General features: G+C 45.4%; 1 protein-coding gene across 1 annotated transcript in view; it reads right to left on the minus strand.

Annotated features, from left to right (window-relative positions):
- Nucleotides 1-3,681: 3,681 nt before the first annotated feature.
- The window catches only part of LOC109310585 (neural-cadherin-like), an 81,034-nt gene continuing 63,550 nt past the window's right edge, over nucleotides 3,682-21,165 (minus strand). The window contains exons 29-32 of the mRNA XM_019535823.1: nucleotides 19,228-19,408; nucleotides 16,256-16,500; nucleotides 12,614-12,768; nucleotides 3,682-5,390 (exon numbers count right to left, since the gene is read on the minus strand). Of these exons, the coding sequence (XP_019391368.1) occupies nucleotides 4,971-5,390; nucleotides 12,614-12,768; nucleotides 16,256-16,500; nucleotides 19,228-19,408 (1,001 nt within the window). The 3' untranslated portion in view covers nucleotides 3,682-4,970. The remainder of the gene's footprint in view (nucleotides 5,391-12,613; nucleotides 12,769-16,255; nucleotides 16,501-19,227; nucleotides 19,409-21,165) is intronic.

The raw sequence follows: 21,165 nt of genomic DNA on the forward strand, positions 1-21,165 counted from the left end.
ACTCACAAGCTGCTCTGGGTGTCAGATTTATCAGTGTTTGCCACTGCTGGGACCTGAGCAAGTAAGTATCGCTGGAGGGAGGGTGGGCGGGATGGTGGGGTATAGGTTCCTGCAGGTCCTCTCTGCTCCCCTGATCCCTCTGCAAATGCCACTTGTGTTCCCAACCTCCCAATCACTCCCATGAATCCTGCCTCACCCCCTGTCTCCCCACAGATGCTGCCCCTCCTATCCCCCAGTTGCTCCTAAGGACCTTCAGTCCCTCCCCTCCACTGCAGCTTGCTTGCCCCCCATCCTTCCACTCCCCACCAGCCCCCATCTGGACCTACCTTAGATTGGGTGGCCATTTTTAACACCATCTAACTTCCAGCATTCCCAAGTGTCTGCACTTTGCTTTTGTGACAGGAGGCTGAGAGCTTGGGAAGAATCATCATTTTAGAATGAAGACCACACATTTTACCAACACAGAAACTATATATGTAACCAGTGCATGTCATATATACAACATTATTTATTACTTATATAGTGCCATAGATGTGATGGCCCTTTGCAAGCAAATAAAAAGACAGTCCTTGCCCCAAGGAGCTTACAGCCTAAATTAGATTGAAAACAACCAGAATGACAGCAGACCATAACAGCAGGGATCGGGAGAAGGCAGCAGACACACTGGGAAACTTCTATTGCTCTTGGAAGAGGATAGGGATAATGGCTAGCTCCATTTCTCATAAAATGTTTGTAACCGCTACAGTCATGAGACAGAACCCAGCATACCTGGCTTGTTTGCAGTGCAACACTATTAAACCAACATTTCTCTCATAGCAAAGTCCAACTTTAAATTTGTTTTCAGGAAAGTTGTAAAATTAGATTGTAATTAATATGTTACATTTCCTGTGAACAAAAATTATTAAAAAAAAAATATTCCTATTTTATCTCTTCCTGATGGAAAGGCCACATCTCTGGAGGTGCCAGCTGCTGCCTGAATCCTCCAGAGTGTCACAAATCCATAGCATGTCTGCATTAGCAAGATAATACACGCTTATCTCTTAACTGAACTGAGCAAGGTGGGAAAAAGTATAGTTTGACCTAGAGTCACATGATGACTTGGATTAGGATATTTTGCAGCAAAGGTTTGGAATGATCTTTGCCCTGTCGCCTCTGTTCCTGTTGCAGATGCCCCTGTCTGCAGCACTCTTCTCCACTGGCAGCTATGCAAAGCACATGGCCTCTGCCATGGACATAAAGGAAACGTGCAAATGAAGATACACACACTCACTTAGTTTGGGGAAGGCCACTGCTAATTCTTCATCAAAAACTATGCTGCATGTTACTGCACTTGGAGGAAGAGTCCAGGTCTGAAATCTTGTTTTATGTCCAAAATGTTGGATACTTTCCAACTATATTTCACCAGCTTTATTGAAAAGAATTTCACAATAACTGGGCACTTAAATTTCAGACCATAAGATTTTTAATGATGAGATTTTTTAAAAGCACCTAAATGGTTTGAGGCTTGGACAGGATATGTTTAAACCTAGATAATCAGTCACCATGGTGGTGGAAACAAGGAGTGGACACCTAAAAGTCCTACTTTGATGAACTATTTGAATCTGGTTTAAAGTTAAACCACTAAAAATCATCAGTAAAACAGTGTAGGTATCATGCATCCTGAATTATCCTGGGGTAGCTGTCTGCTGTAGACAGATTGCCTATCCCCTCACCAGTTAGTGGTAAGACACTGTACAGTCACCTGCTGAGCAGCTACCCAGAATAGCCCAGTCTCTGTCCCTGTGTAGCTTCTGCTAGTGCACAAAACCTGTGCAAAGCATCCTGCTGTATGTGGTATGTCCAGACCCAGTGACTCCAGAAACTGGCATATTCTAATGATCTAAGTTGCTTTGGAAAATGGGAGTCAAGTGTTTATGTCATTTAGGTGCTTCTCAAAATGTTACACTGAGTTTTCCCAAGGTGTTTCAAGGACCTCTCTGATACTAATGCCAACATCTTAGTTCACTTCTTCACCTTCCCTGACTGATCTTCCATTTCTCCATTTTCAGCTTCTTAATTCCTCATTTCTCTTCCTTTCCAGATACCATCGTATCTCATGGTTTTATGCTTCATTTACTGAAAAAAGAATGAATGAACTTAGCAGCACTTACAAACCTTATTCAAGGTTTTATTTTCAAGGCCAGGGAAAGAAAATAACATTCCTAGCTGTGCTATTGCTGCACTTCAACTTAACTTTAGTCTTGCATTTATAATGTAATTAATAAATATAAATGCAGACTTAAGAAGATTGAAATGAATTGTACAGTGTTTTCTGTTTCAAGTGTTAATAATTTAACCAAAAATCCAATATAGCAATCTAGCTACCCAAAGGAAGGAGTTTCAAAAGGATTGATCAATTTGCAACGTATCATCCATTCCTGATGAAAAGGTTCCACCCACTGTGAGTTACTCTGAGGTTTCATTTTCTTCAAAGCACTGCCAGAATTCCTCAGAATTATTATGCTGGGTTATTTTCTGTCACAGACAATATCTGGGATTCTCTTATTGTGCTAGTTAGTTGTTTCATCGGAAGTTAGTTAAGCTGTTTGAATTAGCCTGGATGCAAAAAAGGGCTTCAGCCATCTGACTTTCCCGTGATGGTTTCTGACTCCACTGAGTAAGGACTTCTGGATCCACAAAACAGAAGAGACACATTTATTTTAACTGAGAGCATTTTCTTCTTTTGGATTTGCATGTCTACACCATCTCCAGGTGTCAAAGGCAAAATGCCACTTTTGCCACACTCTGCTGCTTCATGAAAGACAGTAAGTTGGCACTGGAGTAAGTGATAGCAGTGTTTTGCCCCATATGCCAAGTATTATGAGTTGACCTGTGTTTATAATTAAATGACAGCAGAGTCTAAAACAGTGGATCCAAAGCTTCTCATTCTGAGGAGTGCAGCCCCAAGCTGATGCCATGCAAGACAGTGATTCTCAACTAGCCTTAGAAGGGTGCCACTAGGAGAGAGGAGATAAGTGTAGGCTGCCATGGGGAGACAGCTGCAGGCTCTTCTCTTCCAACCACTCCTTTGCCCGCTCACTGCTGGCTGCTCCTCTTTCTTCTGGGCCCACTTCAAACACATAGGCTAGGGACAGTTTAAGTGATCATAAACTGGTTTAAACCTGTAACAGAACTTAAGTTCAGTGCACATAAATCAGTTTCAAAATGGCTGGAACCAGTTTGAGATAAATCTGGTTGAATGCAGTATCAGACTTAACTGATTCAGATCAAACCAGTTTATACAACTTCTGTCCCAGACCCATTGGCTATGCGTAAGGGGTGCACACAAGTACACGTGCACCCCCTGAGATTGGTGGTGTACCCCGCAAATCTCGGGTGCATATCCAGGCAGTCACCGCTCACCACACACCGCCACCACTGCCAGCAGCATCTGTGGGTAGCCTCTGATCACCACCACCACCACTGCCAGCAGCATCTGTGGATAGTCACCGACTGCTGGTTGGCACTTGCCACCCCCCACCCCCACCAGCAACAGTGCCATGGCTGCCTGTGGGAGCTCACTGCTCGCCACTGCCACTCTCCTGCCGCCAACAGCGCTGCTGCCACTGATGGGAGCTCACCGTGCTGCCCCAGCCTCCAGTGGCATGTGGTATTCATGCCCAGACCCATTCCTGGTTTAAGTTAAACCAGAGTCCTCCCAGCATGCTCTCAGGGCTGTGCTGTCTGCTCCAGCAGTGGGGGTATGCCCAGCCACGGCAGCAGCCTAAAGTGAACCGGCCAGGAAAGGGGTTTAATCCCCCTCTGTATCCCACAGACCTCAGTTGGGGTCTGCTGGGCACTCCTCCCTCGCTGCCACAGTGGCGGAAGCAGCGCCAGAGGCCAGCCAGCATGCCCCCTTATGTGGCGAGGGGCAAGTAGGGGGGTTATTCCCCGCTCTGCAGGGGTCTGCAAGGGGATCTGCCCACCCCAACTGCCACCACTGCTCACTCCCTGCACGGGAGTTGTGGCACCAGGGCTCTACTGTCATTTAATTATAAACACAGGTCAACTCATAGTTTTTACACCATAATGGATCAATGATCCTTTGAGGCACAGGACCTGGATTCAAACAACATGACTCAGGCTTGCCCTAAATTCTGGCTCTTGGGCACTACACAAAAGAAATCAGCTCTTGTTTTAGAAGCTTGAAGCTTCTGGTTTTGGCATTTATCAGCATTTCTGAATAATTGATCTTTGGGGTATTTATTATAGAATCATAGAAAATTAGGGTTGGAAGGGACTTCAGGAGGTCATCTAGTCCAGCCCCCAGAGAGGGAACCCTGCCTCTTTTAATGTAGTCCAAGTGAAGAGGTCAGCTGCAAATAGCTGATTTCCTGTTGTCTTCTCAAGGCCAGGCTCATTTTTAGCAGCAGCAGAAAGGAGTTTTGCTAAGTTTTAAACCAAAGAGAAGAAAAGCAAGCTCACTGAGATGCATGGAGCCAGGGATTCCACCTTAGTGCAGACATCACACTCAAGTGAACGCGTAAAGAATAAAATTGTATATAGTCTCGTTTTTCTTTACTCCTCAAGGAAGAGAAGGCAAGATGCATGCTTTGTCTAGACAGTTGCCAAAATACCCACAGACTATTCATGTGACTGCAATATGTTTTGTATTCTCTTTTCTTCCTAAACCAATCACTACTTTTTAAGAAGGTCCCCAGAGTTTCTTTTGTTCTTTCCATTTGGTTTCTGGCCCAAAAGGGAAATGGCCCAAAGGTCCAGAATTTACCCCCTAGATGAGCCTGCATTGCTATTTCCTAGATTCAGATAAAGGCTCTTTGGTGGGAATATGGATTACATCCCACAAGAGTCAAAGAGAAAAGGATTGACTATGTCATAATGCATAAAGTATGGCAAAGAACAAGTGCATGAACAACTGAATAGCCCTTCATGATTGCTTTCAAGATTTTAAATGAAGTGCACACAGTCATCTACACATCATCTGCCTCTGTATGCGAATACAGCTCACTTAGTTTCTCAAACTTGGGTCCCCACTCCTTGATGTCATCATACACTGTGTCCTCATCCAGTCCAAAGGAACCCAGGGTACTGAGACTGCTGGCAACTGAACCCTCTCCCTCTGTGTAATATACCTGTAGGGAATCGCAGGGCAAAGCCTGGGGCTGCTGGTCAGCATCTCTAACGACATCCAATAAGTAACGACCAAAGTCTTCACTGGCGAAGGAGGAGCTCTGTGTAGTTGCAGGTGCTTCTGGCTGCTCTTTTGGGCTGGCTGACACATCACTGCTCAACGGGCTTTTCAGCTCTGTCAGCTTCCCTTTCTTCTTATAGAAAGAATAGGCTGGGCTGGTTTGAATAGACATCTGGAGTTCTGCCATGTTGTAAGCATCCTGAAGTGAGAAATTGTTCTTGTTAAATGAGAATTCACTGCAGGTGCAAACTTTCCATGCTTTAATGGACTAAGCAGTTTTTGCTCATGAGAAAAACATTGCCAAATAGTCTACTTGACCTTAACACCAGACTAAAGTATTGGCCCATTAATGCATCTGTGCCACCTGGGGCCAGCTCTAGGAAAGCCTAAGAACACCAAGCATGGCAAAGGCTGATGACAGCAAGTGCAATAGTGCCCTTATGCATGTCACAGCCACGCTCTGTGGTTTTAAAATTGATAAACGAGAGTGTCATTTTTCTGTGTTATTGAATATAGTGAAATCTTTATGGAAGGGAAACAAAAACTGTCCGCCTTGGTTTGAAACAAGGTCTGCAACCCTTTTTGCTTCACTATTGCCTACAGCATGAGATATGAATAGGCAGCTTAAAACAAGGCTGAAATTTTCCTTTAGAAGCCAAATAAGGCTGATTAAAATGTTTCCAATTTCTGTTTTCAGATTCAGATTAGAAAGTCTGCTGGCCTCTCAACAAGCACTGCTAAACACAGCAACAAGGCTGGGACAGGCTACTTTAGAAACAGTAATGTGGCTGGAAGGAATGGCTTTAAGCCAGTGGTGCTCAACCTTTTTCCTCAGCAGGCCAAATGGGCAGTGCTTGGTCCAACCTAAAAGCTAAAAAGGAGGCGTACACACAACAGAAGAAAGGGGCCATCACCAAGGAGGATTATACCTCCATTGCTCAAGATTGTAGGGGCGCTGTCAGGAAGGCCAAGGCAGAGACAGAACTAGGACCAGCTATCCAAATTAAAGATAAGTCCTTTTTTAAAATGCATATGGGGTAAAAAGAAGGTACCGGGTAATGCGGGGTCCCTGCAGGACACACTTGGAGATCTGGTGGTTGTACCAGACAACAAAGCTAACCCCTTTAACCAGTTCTTTGCCTCCATTTTTCTGAGCAGGGACTGGATCATGCCCCTCACCGGGATCCCTGACGGACCCAGGTGAGGCACAGCCAGGCCCAATGTCAGTAAGGACCTAGTCAGGGAACTTCTGGTGGGACTGGACGTGTCGAAATCAGTAGGTCCTGACGATCTCCACCCCAGAGTGCTGAAGGAACTGGCAGATGTCACTGCAGGACCGCTGGCACAGCTTTACGAGCACTCGTGGTGCTCTGGCAAGGTGCCAGAGGACTGGAAAAGGGCCAATGTAGTCCCCATTTTCAAAAGGAGAAAGGAGGACCCAGGAAACTACAGGCCCGTTAGTCTTACCTCAGCCCTGAGAAAATTATCCAGGAGCACATCTGCAAGGGGCAAGCAGGGGAGATTATGCTTAGGGACAACCAACACGGGTTCATTAAGGGCAGGTCCCGTCAGACCAACCTGGTGGCTTTCTATGACCAGGTCACAAAAATCCTTGGATGCAGGCATCATAGTGGATGTAGTCTTTCTGGACTTTAGAAAAGTCTTCAACACTGTCTCTCACCCCATTCTCATTAAAAAATTAGGCAACTGTGGTGTCAATCCCTACACAGTCAGATGGGTCACCAACTGGCTGGAGGGCTGCACCCAGAGAGTGGTGGTGGACAGGTCATTTTCGACCTGGAGGGATGTGGGCAGTGGGATCTCCCAGGACTTGGTCCTTAGGCCTGCACTGTTCAACATCTTCACCAGCGACTTGGACAAGGGGGTGAAAAGCACCTTATTCAAATTCACGTATGACACTAAGATGTGGGGAGAGGTGGGCACGCTAGAGGGGAGGGGCAGGCTGCAACTAGATCTGGACAGGTTACAGGGGTGGGTGGATGAGAACAGGATGGGTTTCAAAACCGACAAGTGCAAGGTGCTGCACCTGGGGAGGAAGAACCAGCAGCATACCTACAGGCTGGGGAACTCCCTTCTCATCAGTGCAGAGGCAGAAAAGGATCTTGGAGTCATTATTGATGCCAAAATGAACATGGGCCGGCAGTGTGGGGATGCAGTCAGGAAGGCCAACCGCACCTTGTCATGCATCCACAGATGCATCTCAGGCAGGTCCAAGGAGGTGATCCTCCCCCTCTATGCAGCACTGGTCAGGCCGCAGCTAGAGTACTGAGTCCAGTTCTGGGCGCCATACTTCCAGAGGGATTTTGGCCAGGATGAAGAGAGTCCAGAGGAGGGCCACTCACGTGGTCAGGGCACAGCAGGGCAGGCCCTGCGAGGGTAGGACCTGAACCTGTTCAGCCTCCACAAGAGAAGGCTGAGAGGGGATCTGGTGACCATCTATAAACTGGCCAAGGGGAACCAGCAGGCAATGGGAGAGTCCCTGTTCCCCCGAGCACTACTAGGAGTAACAAGAAATAATGGCCATAAGTTGACTGAGAGTAGATTCAGACTACACATCAGGAGGTGCTACTTCACAGTCAGGGCGGCTAGGATCTGGAACCAACTTCCAAGGGAATTGGTGCTCGCTCCTACCCTGAGGGTCTTTAAGAGGAGGTTAGATGAACACCTTGCTGGGGTCATTTGACCCCAGTACTCTTTCCTGCCGTGGCAGGGGGTCGGACTTGATGATCTGCTCAGGTCCCTTCCAACCATGAAACTATGAAATCACAGACTACATGGTGGTTTTGATCCAGCATCCAGGGCTGGCGGGGGGGGGGTCATCATCCAGCCATGTATAGGGGGACAGGGGGCAGCCCAACCATGCAGGGTGGAAAGGGGGCTTCTCTGGGTTGGGAGGGTGTAGAGGGGAGGATGTTACCTGGATGGGGGGTGAAGGGGGCATGGCTTGGCCCCATGAGGGAGGAAAAGGAGCTCTGGCTTCCTGTGGAGGAAAAGGGGCTCTGGCTCAGCCTTGTGGGGAGAGAGGGGAGAAGGCATGGCCCAGCCCCAACCTAGCCCAGCTTGGGGGGGGAAGGGGACACAGCCTGGCTCTGACCGGGCATGTGGGGCCTGGGATTTGGGAATCTGACAGAGGGAAGGTGGTCAATTTGGTGGTCACCACCAAATTTCCCAACCAGTGGGGATCCATGTCGGCCAGATGCAGCGGCTCTATGGGCCATATTTGGCCTGCAGGCCGGAGTTTGAGCACCCCTGTTCTAAACCAATAGTTGAAGCAGTTTCCACTCTGATTTCCAAGTTTCCTTGTACTGAAAACCAGTAGCAAGTGCAAGGATCCTGTAGGTCAGGTGATTCTGGAGGCCATGGGCTAAGGAATCTTAGACTGTCATAGTAGTGACTAAAAAGTTACTACCAGCCAACTGTGGAAGTATCCTGGGAAATAGATTGGCATGACTATGACAACTCTGTCATTAAAGCTATCAATACAGCATACAAATTGATAGTAATTGAATCTTTTTCGGGAAAAAAAAAAAGAGGCACAGGGTGGATTGTGTAGGTTAACTATTGGTTAATTCTCAGAGGTGAATTTCTATGTGCAGGGGTGTGTGAAATGCCTGTGATAGACATGACTGATTAACATGGATAAATTATTTGCACATCTCCTAAAGGTAATGGACAGCATTGATGCAGCTGTGTCTGCACCTTCCAAAAGATTACAACTGTGCCAGATCAGAGCCTGCAGAGTGACCAGAACTGCATTCCCCTAAAAGGACCCTGAACTAAACTACGCCTCTGCACCATTTCCGTCAGGGAGAGTTGTAAGAGTAGGACACAGTCCTCTAGCCAAATAGTCATAGGATTATGCACTGAAAGGCCTGGACTCCAAGGCTGCTTGTACACATGCCAGAGGTTTAGTTCTCCCTAAATTTAAATGGTGGGTTTTTAATTGTTTTGACCATCTCAATTTAGGGATTTCCATCACTGTGACAGAACAGTGAAGGCCTCCGTCAGCTCACCACCCTCCCCCGCTGCTGCAGGAAGGCTCCACCAGGACAAAAAAAAAGCTGTGAAAGGCCCGATCTCCCTCCCCCCACCCCCTCCAAGCCTACCCACCTCTCCCTCAGCCAGGGAATGAGCTGCAGGTGGGGGGGCCCCAGTCCTTCCCTCTGCAGTGGTGGAGCTCCTGGGCAGCACCCACCCACCAACACCCCACCCGGGCAGTCGGGGGGCAGGGGGATGGTGCCACTGCTGCAGAGCTCAGGGGCTGTGCAACCCAGCAACAGCTCATGCAGGCAGGCTCTGCTGAGGAAAAAAAGAAAAAAGGGGCCGTATCTCCTGTGGCCAGGGGGCAAGCTGCCAGCAGGCCAAGCAGCCCCTGAGCTGCAGGGCCCCTGCACCATCCATCTGTGGCAGTGGTGCCCCCAGGACTGCCCAAGCGAGCTGCTAGCAGGTGGCTGCTACAAAGGGAAGAACCAGGGGCCCCACAGCTCAGGGCCCACTGGCAGCTCGCTCTCCAGCCACAGAAGACACAGACAGGCTCTGGGAGAAAAGAAGAAAAAGGATCAGGCCTCTCGCTCTTTTTTTTTCGCCCTCAGTGAAGCCTGTTCACATGAGCTGCTGTTGCATAGCCCCTGAGCTGCGCAGGACCTGGTGCTTCCCTCCATGGCAGGAGCAGCCCCCTGGGGCCACCCGGGTGGGCTGCCAGCAGGTGGGTGCCACCAGCATGGAGGTAAGGTCCAGGGCTCCCTTCAGCTCATGGATCACTTGGCCCACCAGCAGCTCCCCACCAGCTATGGGAGAGGCAGGCAGGCTCCTCCAGGAAAATAAAAAAAAAAGCAGGCCCCTCACCACTTTTTTCCCCCCCTTGGTGAAGTCTGCTATGACAGCTGCCACCAGGCCGTGCAGCCTCTGAGTTGCCGAGGGGCCCAGTACTTCCTTCCATGGCAGCGGCGCTGCCCAGGGGTGTGCTAGCGGGCAGGTGCTACTCCAGGCCACAGGCAACATCCAGACCAATCCAACCATGCATGGGGCACTGCAGCCCAGGTGTGCTCGGGCAAGCTTGGACTTAGCAGGCTTCTAGCACCCCATGCACCATCCTCACCACCTTCCTGCTACATAGGACCGCCTGGGAATGAGCTGGCCTGCCGCCAGGGCAGTGCAGAAACACAGGAGGAGGGTGGCTGGGCGTGTTAGAGGCTGGAGAAAGCAGCGGGGTGGTGCACGGGGCTCTGGAAGCCCACCAAGTCCGAGCTTCCTCGAGCACACCTGGGCTTCCAGCGCCTTCTCCAGCTGTATCGCTGCAGTTTGTTACATAGCATACTAAAATACATCAGATGTCTTTTACTTTGCTACATGAGGTCATTTAAAGCAAAATACACTGCCACACATGTACAGCGTGACAAAATTAAAACGAAATACACCACCGCAGGTGTAAATGGTGACACCATCAAAGCGGTGCACAGGGGCAATTAAGCCACTTTAAAGGAAAATTTCATCATGTGTACAGGCACCCTAAGACATTAACATAACACAGAATAGCTGCTTAATTTCCATTCCAGAAAAGAAGATGCCAGCATGACGAAATCATTAGCAAAGCTAAGCACACTTTATCATACATCAGCAAAGTACAACTTCTAAGCAATTCCTAATTGTACTATGACCCACTGCTGAATTTTTTACTTGCCCAAAACTCCCAATTAAAATCCATGGAAGATTGTAATTTGGCTTTTGCAAACTTAACTTGGAATCTGCCTGAGTAAAGGGTTAAGAATCAGTCCTACAGCAAACTAGATAATATTAGCATCATTTTTCATTGCTTTGTTTATTCCTTAAAATAAAATGACACAGAATTTCCTCTAATGATGCATCATAATTAGCTGGCAATTTACAACCCCAAGATCATCCTCCCTGCCAGCTTCCAAGTCACTGGTAACACAGCTAAATAGCAAATGATGCTAACTGTTTTACCCAGAGGTGCAACGGCCTACTCGTATTCTGTGTCTCCAAATTTCTCGCAGGCATATTTCTATTTATTTTGGATATGAAATCTCAGCAGAGCAAATAGCCATTTGTCTCTTCAGTTTTGCCCTCATCATTAAATTCATGCATGATCTCTTTGTCTACATATATTGAACATCATTTTGTTATGACAGCACGGGGCTCAACCTACATAACTGACAATGTGGATGCTCAGTTTGACTATATGGACAAAGAATTAATCACTCAAAAACAATATCCATTGCCACTTTGGAAATTTTTGGCCCAGGTCACCAATGACCTGCAAAGCTGAATACTACAAACTTCTAGGAAACAGGAAGATCTGAATATGCCCAACGGTATGTCCTCTAAGATGAGAGAGAATTTTGATTATGGATCTTAGTGTATGCATGATTGTGCTGTTTTATGATAGGAATATGTTTACTGGAGAAACTCCTGTAGCTATCTCACGCATTCACAGTGTTTCCTCAGTATATGGACTTTGTAGGGTAAAACTGTAAAGTAGTCCAGAGAACACAGATATCTGGGATTTATGGAGAGTAACATTTTTTAATAAAATTGTATACCGAGTATTTTATGGGATCCAGCTTCAGAAAAACCTTCTTGTAAAATGAATGGTTTAAAATGGGCAGTTCAGTCTTTCACATTTTTTTTTCAAAATGATGGGCCACTGAAACAGCCATTTAAAACTTTATCTAACAATTTCCTGTAATAGCTGTTATATTACTTCAGGGTGGCAATGGAAACTAAAACGTAGGCCATGCATGTGAAGGACAAATGGAGTTGTTAGAGTCACCTGTCCTGTGTGAAGCGTGATGTATTAAGATGAGGTTTTCACTCTGGAATATTTCTCTTCACTGCAAAAAGGGCCCTCTTTTATTCCAGGTGTTAAATACAAGCAGATACAAGTGTAGTACTTGCATCCCTTATCAAATTAAAATCTGTGAATAACTTTAAATCTGTGAACAATGGCTAATGTTTGGAATAACAGAAAAATGTCAGGAAGGAACATCTCCAAAAGAGATGGACCATAAAGAACATTTCATGTTGGCTTTTGTATTACCTCACTGCTGCTGCAGTAATTGCCACTGACAGGAGCAGAATCTCCAGAGTCACAAAGCCAGAAAGGGATCGACCATAAGTTCTTTAACTACTAAACACATTCTACAAGCAGCCAAAAATCACTCCCAGAGGGTCTTCTACTATACGACAAATTAAAATTTTATGGGCACTTACCTTTTTATAAAAAATCCCAAACCAGATGCAACACTGTAAATAAATTCATCAGTCATTTGCAGTAATGCAACTAACAGGTCTTCAAGGTTATGCATAACAGACCTTGCATTTTACTAGTTCAGTGAACCCCCAGCCCAGCTATATCATAGTAATTGAATGCAGTATCCTTACTTGATCCTGCTCCCCACCCCCTTCTTCATTATAGTTGAGGATATTTTCTCTGATGTCCTCCAAGTCATCATGATATGCAGACACATGGTAAACTCCTCCATTCAAACCTTTATGACTCTTCCAGCGGGTCCACAGGAAAACCCCACAGAACAGAACTAGCAAGCACATGAGAATGAAAAGAGAGTCATTATTCAGAAGTTAATCAGACTATAACATCATTTTAAGTATTGCAGTACGGTAAAGACAACATCCATATAGCAATGGTTACTAGACAGCCAGTATACAATACAATTACAGAGCCTTGAAAAGAAAGTCAGAGTGTAGATTCAGGGCCTTAAGAAGGCAAGCCAATAAAAACCAACCTTTGAGATCAGCCCTCCTCTTGATTTAAGCATTATTTTCATTTACAGTCAGCACAGTTGCACAACAATATCAAATGGAGAAGGAAAGACCATAAGGTATTCATTTATTACTAGATGAGTAACATATGAAAAAGTGAATGACATGCAGCAGCAACATTATCTGCTTACTGTACTGAGCTGGACAAACCTGATGGTTAACAGAAAATGCATACAAAGATGTAGCACAAAAACTGATGCAGATGAATCCTGAGAAGTTACAACTCTGTGAACAAGAATGGAAATAAAGTATAAGACAACGTGAGACAAAGGGCAGGAAGACTATTACATAATTTATTGGGGGGGAAAAAAATTAAAAAAAATCAGGAACTGTTTTTACCTTAACATCCAAAAAATTCATAATTAGAAAAACTCCCCAGCAGCAATGTACATGCGGACAACTACCAAACTTCAGTTACAGCAGAGATTGTTTAAATGCTAGGTGAATATAAATGTGTGTACAATGCATTTCAGTCACCTTTGTAAAACCCATCCTGCTATTGGCACAATGGATAATTCTCCAGCGACTTTAATAAGGTCTTAAAAGCTGTCTGTCTACATGGCACACGCAGCACTGTGCCTGCCCTGCAGCTTACTTTACTGTACTGCTACTAGTACCCATGCCAGCTTGTTTAGAGCTGATATCCCTATACATAAGGTGACCATAAGCCCCAATATGGCCAGGACAACCCCAGATTCTGTAGACCAGTCCCAGCTCGTTGGTCAGAAGTCCCGAGCTGGAGTCCAGCAGGGAGGTAGAGGGGCATGGTGCGCCAGGCAGGTGGGTGGGCAGGCATCGCTGCCACTCTGGAATGTAGGGACCCCAGCAATGGCACCTTACATAAGGTGACCATACATTCACCCACCTTGCTCCTGTATAGCAGTAGTGGCATCTGTGTACCTGCCTGGTGTACCGTGCCACTCCACCACCCACTGGACTCCAGTCCAGGACTTTTGACCATGTGGCTGGGACTAGCCTGTGGAATACAAGACTTCATCAGGCTGCACAGACACCTGATGTTTAGACTTTAGTGAAGATCTAAAATGCTTTTGCTAGAAGAACCAGGGGGTTTTTTTAGGTTGTAGATTTTTTCTGAGCCAGGCATATTTTTAAGTTTTATTTTTTCAGTCTACAAAAATGTGACATGTAGATTTAACTAAAGGCAACAATTCTTTGCCAAAATATATTTTTAATGAAATCCAATTTCTAGATACATACATATTAAAATAAATCTTATAATCCCCCAGCAATCTATTCTTTCCTTTACACTATAAGAACTTAAAGCCAACCTCATAGATAAATATTAATTAGCCCAATGCAGTCTTGTACAGATAGGGTGACCATATGTTCTGGTTTGGCTGAAACAGTCCCAGATTCCATAGGCCAGTCCCAGACAGCTGGGCAAAAGTCTCAGGCTGGTGTCCAGTGGGGAGGTGGAGTGGCCTCTTAGCCTGACCTCCAGAAGCCAAAATCACTGACATAAAAAAAAAAAATCAAGAACAACTGCTCTGAAATGAGCATGTATATTTTGTATATGCATATCAGTGGTACAAAATATACTGTAATTTGACTCCCTGTACACTGCTCAACACAGAACAAATATGCATCTCCAAGTTACAAATATAAATTCTGTTGAATTAAAAATGAAATGATATGGAGACAACCTGAACCCACACAGATACAGTTTTCCTCCCAAAGTGGCTTCTGTTTGGGATTTAGAAGAGGAGATCATTGTCAGAGAAGCTGCTCTTGTGACAATATTCTTCAATCTATCCTATTGGATACTATTATGCCTGAAATTATACTTTAAAATGCATCAAATGTAATGAAAATGTATTCAATTTTCATGAACTGCATCAGACAAAGGAGTTTAAAATCTAGAACAGTCATTTATTAAAATTTCATTTGTAGATATAGAAGGTAACCATCATTACAGAGTCAATTAGAGCAGGGGTGGGCAAAATACAGCCCATGGACCAGATGTGGCCCACCAGGCCTTTCTATCCAGCCCGAGGCGCCCCTAAAAAATTTAGAAAAGTAATATAGATCTGCCCCTGGCTACCTGTCATGTGGCCCTCAATGGCTTGCCAAAACTCAGTAAGCGGCCCTCCGCCCAAAATAATTGCCCACCCCACGTTAGAGAGTAGCATTTTGGTTTTAACCTCTTCATTAGAAATATTTTTCTGACTGATTAATGCAGGTGTCACATAAGATATATTTAAATGGGTAATTCCCTATTCATAAATGTAGCAATTCTCATTAAATCAAATGCAACTAACAGCACAAAATTGCCTGGTATGAAAACTACCTTAGAGCAGAGCTCAAAGACGTTATATATACTATCGTTCAGTGATCAATTTGCTTAAATAGCTAGGATTCCCAAAATTCTGAAACCAGTAGCTTCCTAGTTGTATATGCTGGTGGTGTTTGCATAGCAAACATATTGCACAGCAAACATATTGCACAACAGAATTTAAAGAAAGCAGTGGCATGTCAGATGCCACTGACAGATACAAATAGTCCACAGACAATTAATTTTCACAGTTTTTACCACAAATCCTACAATTCAAAAAATGCAGTAAAAACTACAAGCAAATGAAATATCAGTGCTTTAAAGATTAATTCTACTGTTCTTACTCAGGCAAACTCTCATGATTTCACAATGAGTTTTGACTGGTTCAGAACTAAATAAGGACGCAGGCTTTGGTTCTCAGAAGAGATCCTTTCACCTCAAAGTAGCTCACACCCAAGCCTGCAAAGGAGCCCAGAAGACACAAAAAAAAAAAATCGGCAATTATAATTCACAACTAAAATGCTTCACAAGCCAAAGGTTCACTTGTCTTTTATTCCTATCTGGACAATTTTTATTCCTAAAGAATTTATTTCATCATGACTGGCTGAATTTTAATTTGTGTTTTTCTCCTAGCCATCCCCTTCCTTGAGATCAGTTAAAATTTGACTCCACTTGCACCTTCTGCACTAGAAATGGTATGCAAAGGTGCAGAAAATAAAACTACAAGGGCTTTCCTCAGATGAATTACTGATTTGCTGCATGACGTACGCAGACTAAGGGATGAAAAGTTAAAGTGTTTATTGATGGACCAGCGAGGACTATGCTGTGACAGCACAGTCCATTCTCTACTAGAGAGCAGATTCTTCAGTACCATGAGAATCCAGACAAGAAAGGATGGATATACAGATTAAATCACCAAAGATAATACAAGACATAATTGCCATAACTACCTAAGAGTGTCAAGAAGCAAATGCAGATGGCAAACATGGAGCTGAAGCTCAGGCCTGCATCCTCGCGGAAGACAGCCAGTGTGATTTCACAGTTCTGACCAGTGTAGCCATCAGGGCAGTGACATCGGAACTTGGTTGGAGACTGGGAGATGCATGTACCAAAGTTACAGGGTCTTTTGGCACATGCGGTATAGACACAGTGCCTGCCTGTGGCATTCTCCATGATCATGTGTCCTGGGGGGCAACTGAGAAGACAAATACAGAATAAAACAGTGAAACTCCTTATTAAGAGCAGACACAACAGACTGCTGAAAACATTCTACCAGCCTTGGGGCACATGCTGTACTCCTAAGCCATCTCCTCGTACAAAGGTATCTAGTGTAGTATCAGCCTCTTGAAGGCTCAGATCGAAAACATCTACTTCAGCAGCGCGTCTCTAGAGCAGTGGTCTCCAACCTTTTTTATGGTGAAGATCACTTTTTAGAAGTAAAGGGCACATCAGGATCTACTGCACCCCCCCCCTCCCCCACATCCACCTCCCATGCCCAGCAGTGGGAGCCCCAAACACGTGCCCCTGGACTGTGCAGACTTCTGGCTACCAGGCAGGCACGGCTCAGCACAGCCACGACAGACATGGGATTGGGCTCCAACCCAACCCAGCCAGGTCTGGGACACTTCGCAGTCCAGGGGTGCATGTTGGAGGGACTCCCACCACTGGGTATAGCCTGATGGAGGCCCCGGGGGCTGTTTCCCCCACACACACACCTGTGCTTGGGATGAGGTGGCTGCTGCTGCGGGCTGCCCACCCTCACGCGCCCCTGGACGACCAGATAGTGCCAGACCCGCCTGAGCCAGGGCTGCCCCCATACGAGTCCCTGCTGCTGAGCTGAGTCACGCCCACATGTGGCCAGCTGCAGCAGGACTCAAGGTGCAGCAGCAGCTTCCTCTGCCGTCTCCACTCCTGTAGAGATGGGGAGGAGGCCCACCAGCACCCCTGGGCTCCAATCCTCCCATCACCTGGCTGGGCTGGTGCCCCACTTACCTTTGCCTGTTCCTGGCTGGGCAGCATTGTTAATTGCTCACTGCGGGGTCCTTGATCTGGCTCCCACCCCTTCCCTCCCGCACACATTGACCTGCTGGGGCTGAGGGTAGTAGGTATGCGCATATGTGCGCGCTCAGCTGTTCCCCCAACCCAGGATCAACCCAAAGAGGCTCCGGGATCTACCTGTCAATTGGGATCCTGTCAAGTCAGGTTGGTGACCACTGCTCTAGTGTTCTCTGAAGCCAAAAAAAGGGCTATAGGGTTGGTACTGAATTACCATAACTGAAACAAACACAAATGTGTGTACACCAAGGGCTCATTTTCATTGCAAAGTTAACTGATGTTATAATTTAAGTGTCGCTTCCAACTTGAGACCTGCCCATGCCCAAGAACTCTTACTCTGAGTAAGGCAGTGCTTTTAACTCAATGTGGCTGGCCTTTAGAGGGATGTAAGCTATAGCAGGGGTTTTCAACCTTTTTTAATAAGTCTACCCCTGGCAGCCTCCTTTTTAATAAGTGTACCCTGGGGGAGGAGGGTGGTGAGCAGGTGGGGGCATGGTGAGTGGTGGAGCAGCGGCTGCACAGCATCTGTACAACCCTGCTCTCGCCTTGCCCTGGCCCTGCTCCTGAGAGGCAGCAGCATGGGGTGGTGGCGATCCATCCCCACATACCACCTGGGACTTTTCAAAGTACTCCCAGGGGTATGCATATCCCGGGTTGACAATCCCTGAGCTATTGCATGAGCTAGTGCAATTCACTAGCTTCTAATGCACCTGGTACATCTAGACAGTAAAATGCAGTGCTGTGTAAGATATCCAAGCTAGCTCTGAACAAGTCTGCTCTTTCAATTTATAGGCATATTTAAAAAGAGCTATTTAACTTGCTTTTTGGTAAAGTTAGTTAGTCCAGGTGAAAAACTAACTAATGCAGACACATTGCTTCTTGTACTTGAGTTGGCTTCTTGAGAGCTAACTTACTGAGCTCTGCACAGGACTAGGCTGTCTTGCACTGGCATAACCAAACACTCTCATGTTGCTGGTACATCATTCTGTCCTGTTTTATGTTCTGGCCATATTCATGCAAGCCAGTTTAGCTCAGGAGGGGGTAGGTTTACTCAGCAGTGGAGACAGCATTAGAATGAAGAATGGACTGATGCTTCCATCTCAAACTGTAATGTTCAGGAAACTTTTGAATATTTAAAAACTGAATCTAGCTGTAGGTTGCTATGTAGGTTATCAGCTGAAATAATTTTCCTAGGTGTTGGGAAAATGACATCTTGAAGTTGGCTAAATATCTTGGTTTGAAAAACAAGGACTTTTGTTTAAAAATAAATATTTCAAGCATTTGTTTTAACCCTTAAAACAAAATCCCTGCAGTGTTGTGAGGAACTTAGTTTTAACAATAAGTTATAGCATTTGATGGCAATCACTTCCTCTGATTCACACTGACCATTACATGCGGTTTTAAAGGGCATGCCATGCACAGCAGTATCCACATTCTCTCAGAGTTGATCGTTTCAGACACCTCTGAGTGCAATTAAATCACACTACTACCCAATTTCAGTTTTTACAAAGTGGGTCAAACATTTTTTTGCATGTCCTGTACTCCTTAAGCAGCTCTAACAGAGACAGCTGGTATCCACCTGCTGACCATTACTGGAGTTAACGGAAATATGCTGATTTACACCAGCTGAGGATGCTGCAAATGGGGACAGTTTGCACTTTGCTTTAACATCTAAGTAAGCTCAACAAAACCAATGAAGTTGTAGAGGCATAAATAAGGGCAGTGTTTCACTGATGTTTAACTGGATGATTCATATTGAAGGGCTTGGTTTTTTTTCCAGCAGCAGGATGCAACTGATATACTTTTTATCATCCACTTCCTCCCACCTTGCTGTGGAATTTTCTGTGCTCCTGATTTCCCCAATTACCTGCATTCATGCATCATCCACAAGTCAACACAAATAAACTGCTGGCTACAGGGGTTGTTCCTACAGGCCTCTGAAGAGCAGCCTTCTTTCACTCCTTGGACACTTAATACTGACACCAGCTCCTTAGTGTGAGTATCCAGAGGCATTCTGTAGTTATTAAATCTGACATCCCTCATACATCCTAGGGCAAAAAACAGAGAATGTTTGGTTTTGAAAGCTATTTAACTGAACTATTTGAAAGAGTTGTCAGTACTATAATAGTGGACTCAAGCCAGAAAGTTCAGATCTAGGTCTGAATATCTCCACGAATTGTGGGGGTGGAAGGCAGCTTTGATTCAACCTGTTAAAGACCTGGACCAGATCTAGAGCCAGGGCTTTCTAAAGTTTGGAGCTGGAGCAATCCTCAAATCCAGGTCACCATCTGGGGAGAGTGCTCCATACTTAACATGTCACCACTTTACTAAGATTTCTAAGGAAAAGGACAAATAGCTAGAAGAAGTGGGTAACAGATGATTACCCATTTAAATAATGGTGGTAGTAGATCTTTTTAGAAATTGTATTTTATTAAAGTCTTCAATTTGTATAATAAAAAGACCATTAACAGTCAGAGGCATTGAGTTACTAAGCAAATAGCAATAGATGTATTAAGTGCTGGGGGACAGGACTCCCAATGTATACACATCGGACATGCATACGGAAACATAAACCTCAGTCAATAACATGCATTTGTAGAGTTTAAGGGCCCTTTAAAGCATTCGGGTAGATGAGGCTGCATGGCAATGAGTGACAGTAGCATTAGACAGATTTCTGTTTCAATTAAAGTTGCCACCAACAACTGTATGACTTTAAATTGCATTTTCTGGGCTAATGGCTTACTTGCACATTCTAGACTAAGAAAAGACTAACCACAGTCTCCAGTTCTTGGCAAAAATGTTACGCAATTACCACCAACAAAACACACAGCAACTGTTAAAAAAGCCATCTGTGAAACATGGATGTTGTAGGTTATTAGTGTATATATCCTCTTTGAGGCAGGGACTATCTTTCCCTTTGTTTTTGTACAGTACCTAGCACAATGGAGTCATGGTCATGACTAAATCAGTGTAGAAATGCAAATAATTAATGAGGACAGTAGTTGTGACAAGAATGTAGGACTCGGGCATTCCCAGTCTGGTGGCAGATCACCAGAACTACCTTCCTTTCTTCAGAGCTGGTATTTCCTTATCCCACGTTCTGCTTTGGAGGCTTGGGCTGCTGGTCAATACGTGCATCGAGCAGAATGGAGCTGTTCACCAGTTCTGCATACGTACTCACAGAATCATAGAAAGTTAGGGTTGGAAGGGACCTCAGGAGGTCATCTAGTCCAACCCCTGCTCAAAGCAAAACTATCCCCAACTCCTGATCATCCCAGCCAAAGCTTTATCTGGCCAGGTTTTGAAAACCTCTGAGGACAGAGCTTCCACCACCTCTCTGGGTAACCGGTTCCATTGTTTTACTACCCCCCCAGTGAGAAAATTCTTCCTAATATCTAACCTAAATTTCCCTTGGCAATAAGGACACATTGCTGGCTCATATTCACACTGCTGGCTCATAAAGGTACTGACCACTTCAGCCTTTTCTGCATCCTCTGTCACAAGGTTACCTCCCCCATTCAGCAAGGGACCCACACTTTCCCTGATCCTCCTCTTGCAACCAACATACTTGTAGAAACCCTTGTTAGCCTTCACATCCCTTGCTATCTGCAACTCCAGGTGGGCTTTGGCTTGCCTGACTTCATTCCTGCCTGCCCAAGCAATGCTCTTATACTCCTCTCTAATTATTACTCCTCTTATAAGCTTCCTTTTTGTGATTTAGTTTCTAAAGAGCTCCCTGCTAAGCCAAGCTGGTCTTCTGCCATACTTGCTAGTCTTCCTACACATTGGGATGATTTGTTCCTGC

This window comes from Crocodylus porosus, unplaced genomic scaffold, assembly GCF_001723895.1.
Source record: "Crocodylus porosus isolate Cpor-Errol unplaced genomic scaffold, CroPor_comp1, whole genome shotgun sequence".
Lineage (NCBI taxonomy): Eukaryota > Metazoa > Chordata > Crocodylia > Crocodylidae > Crocodylus > Crocodylus porosus.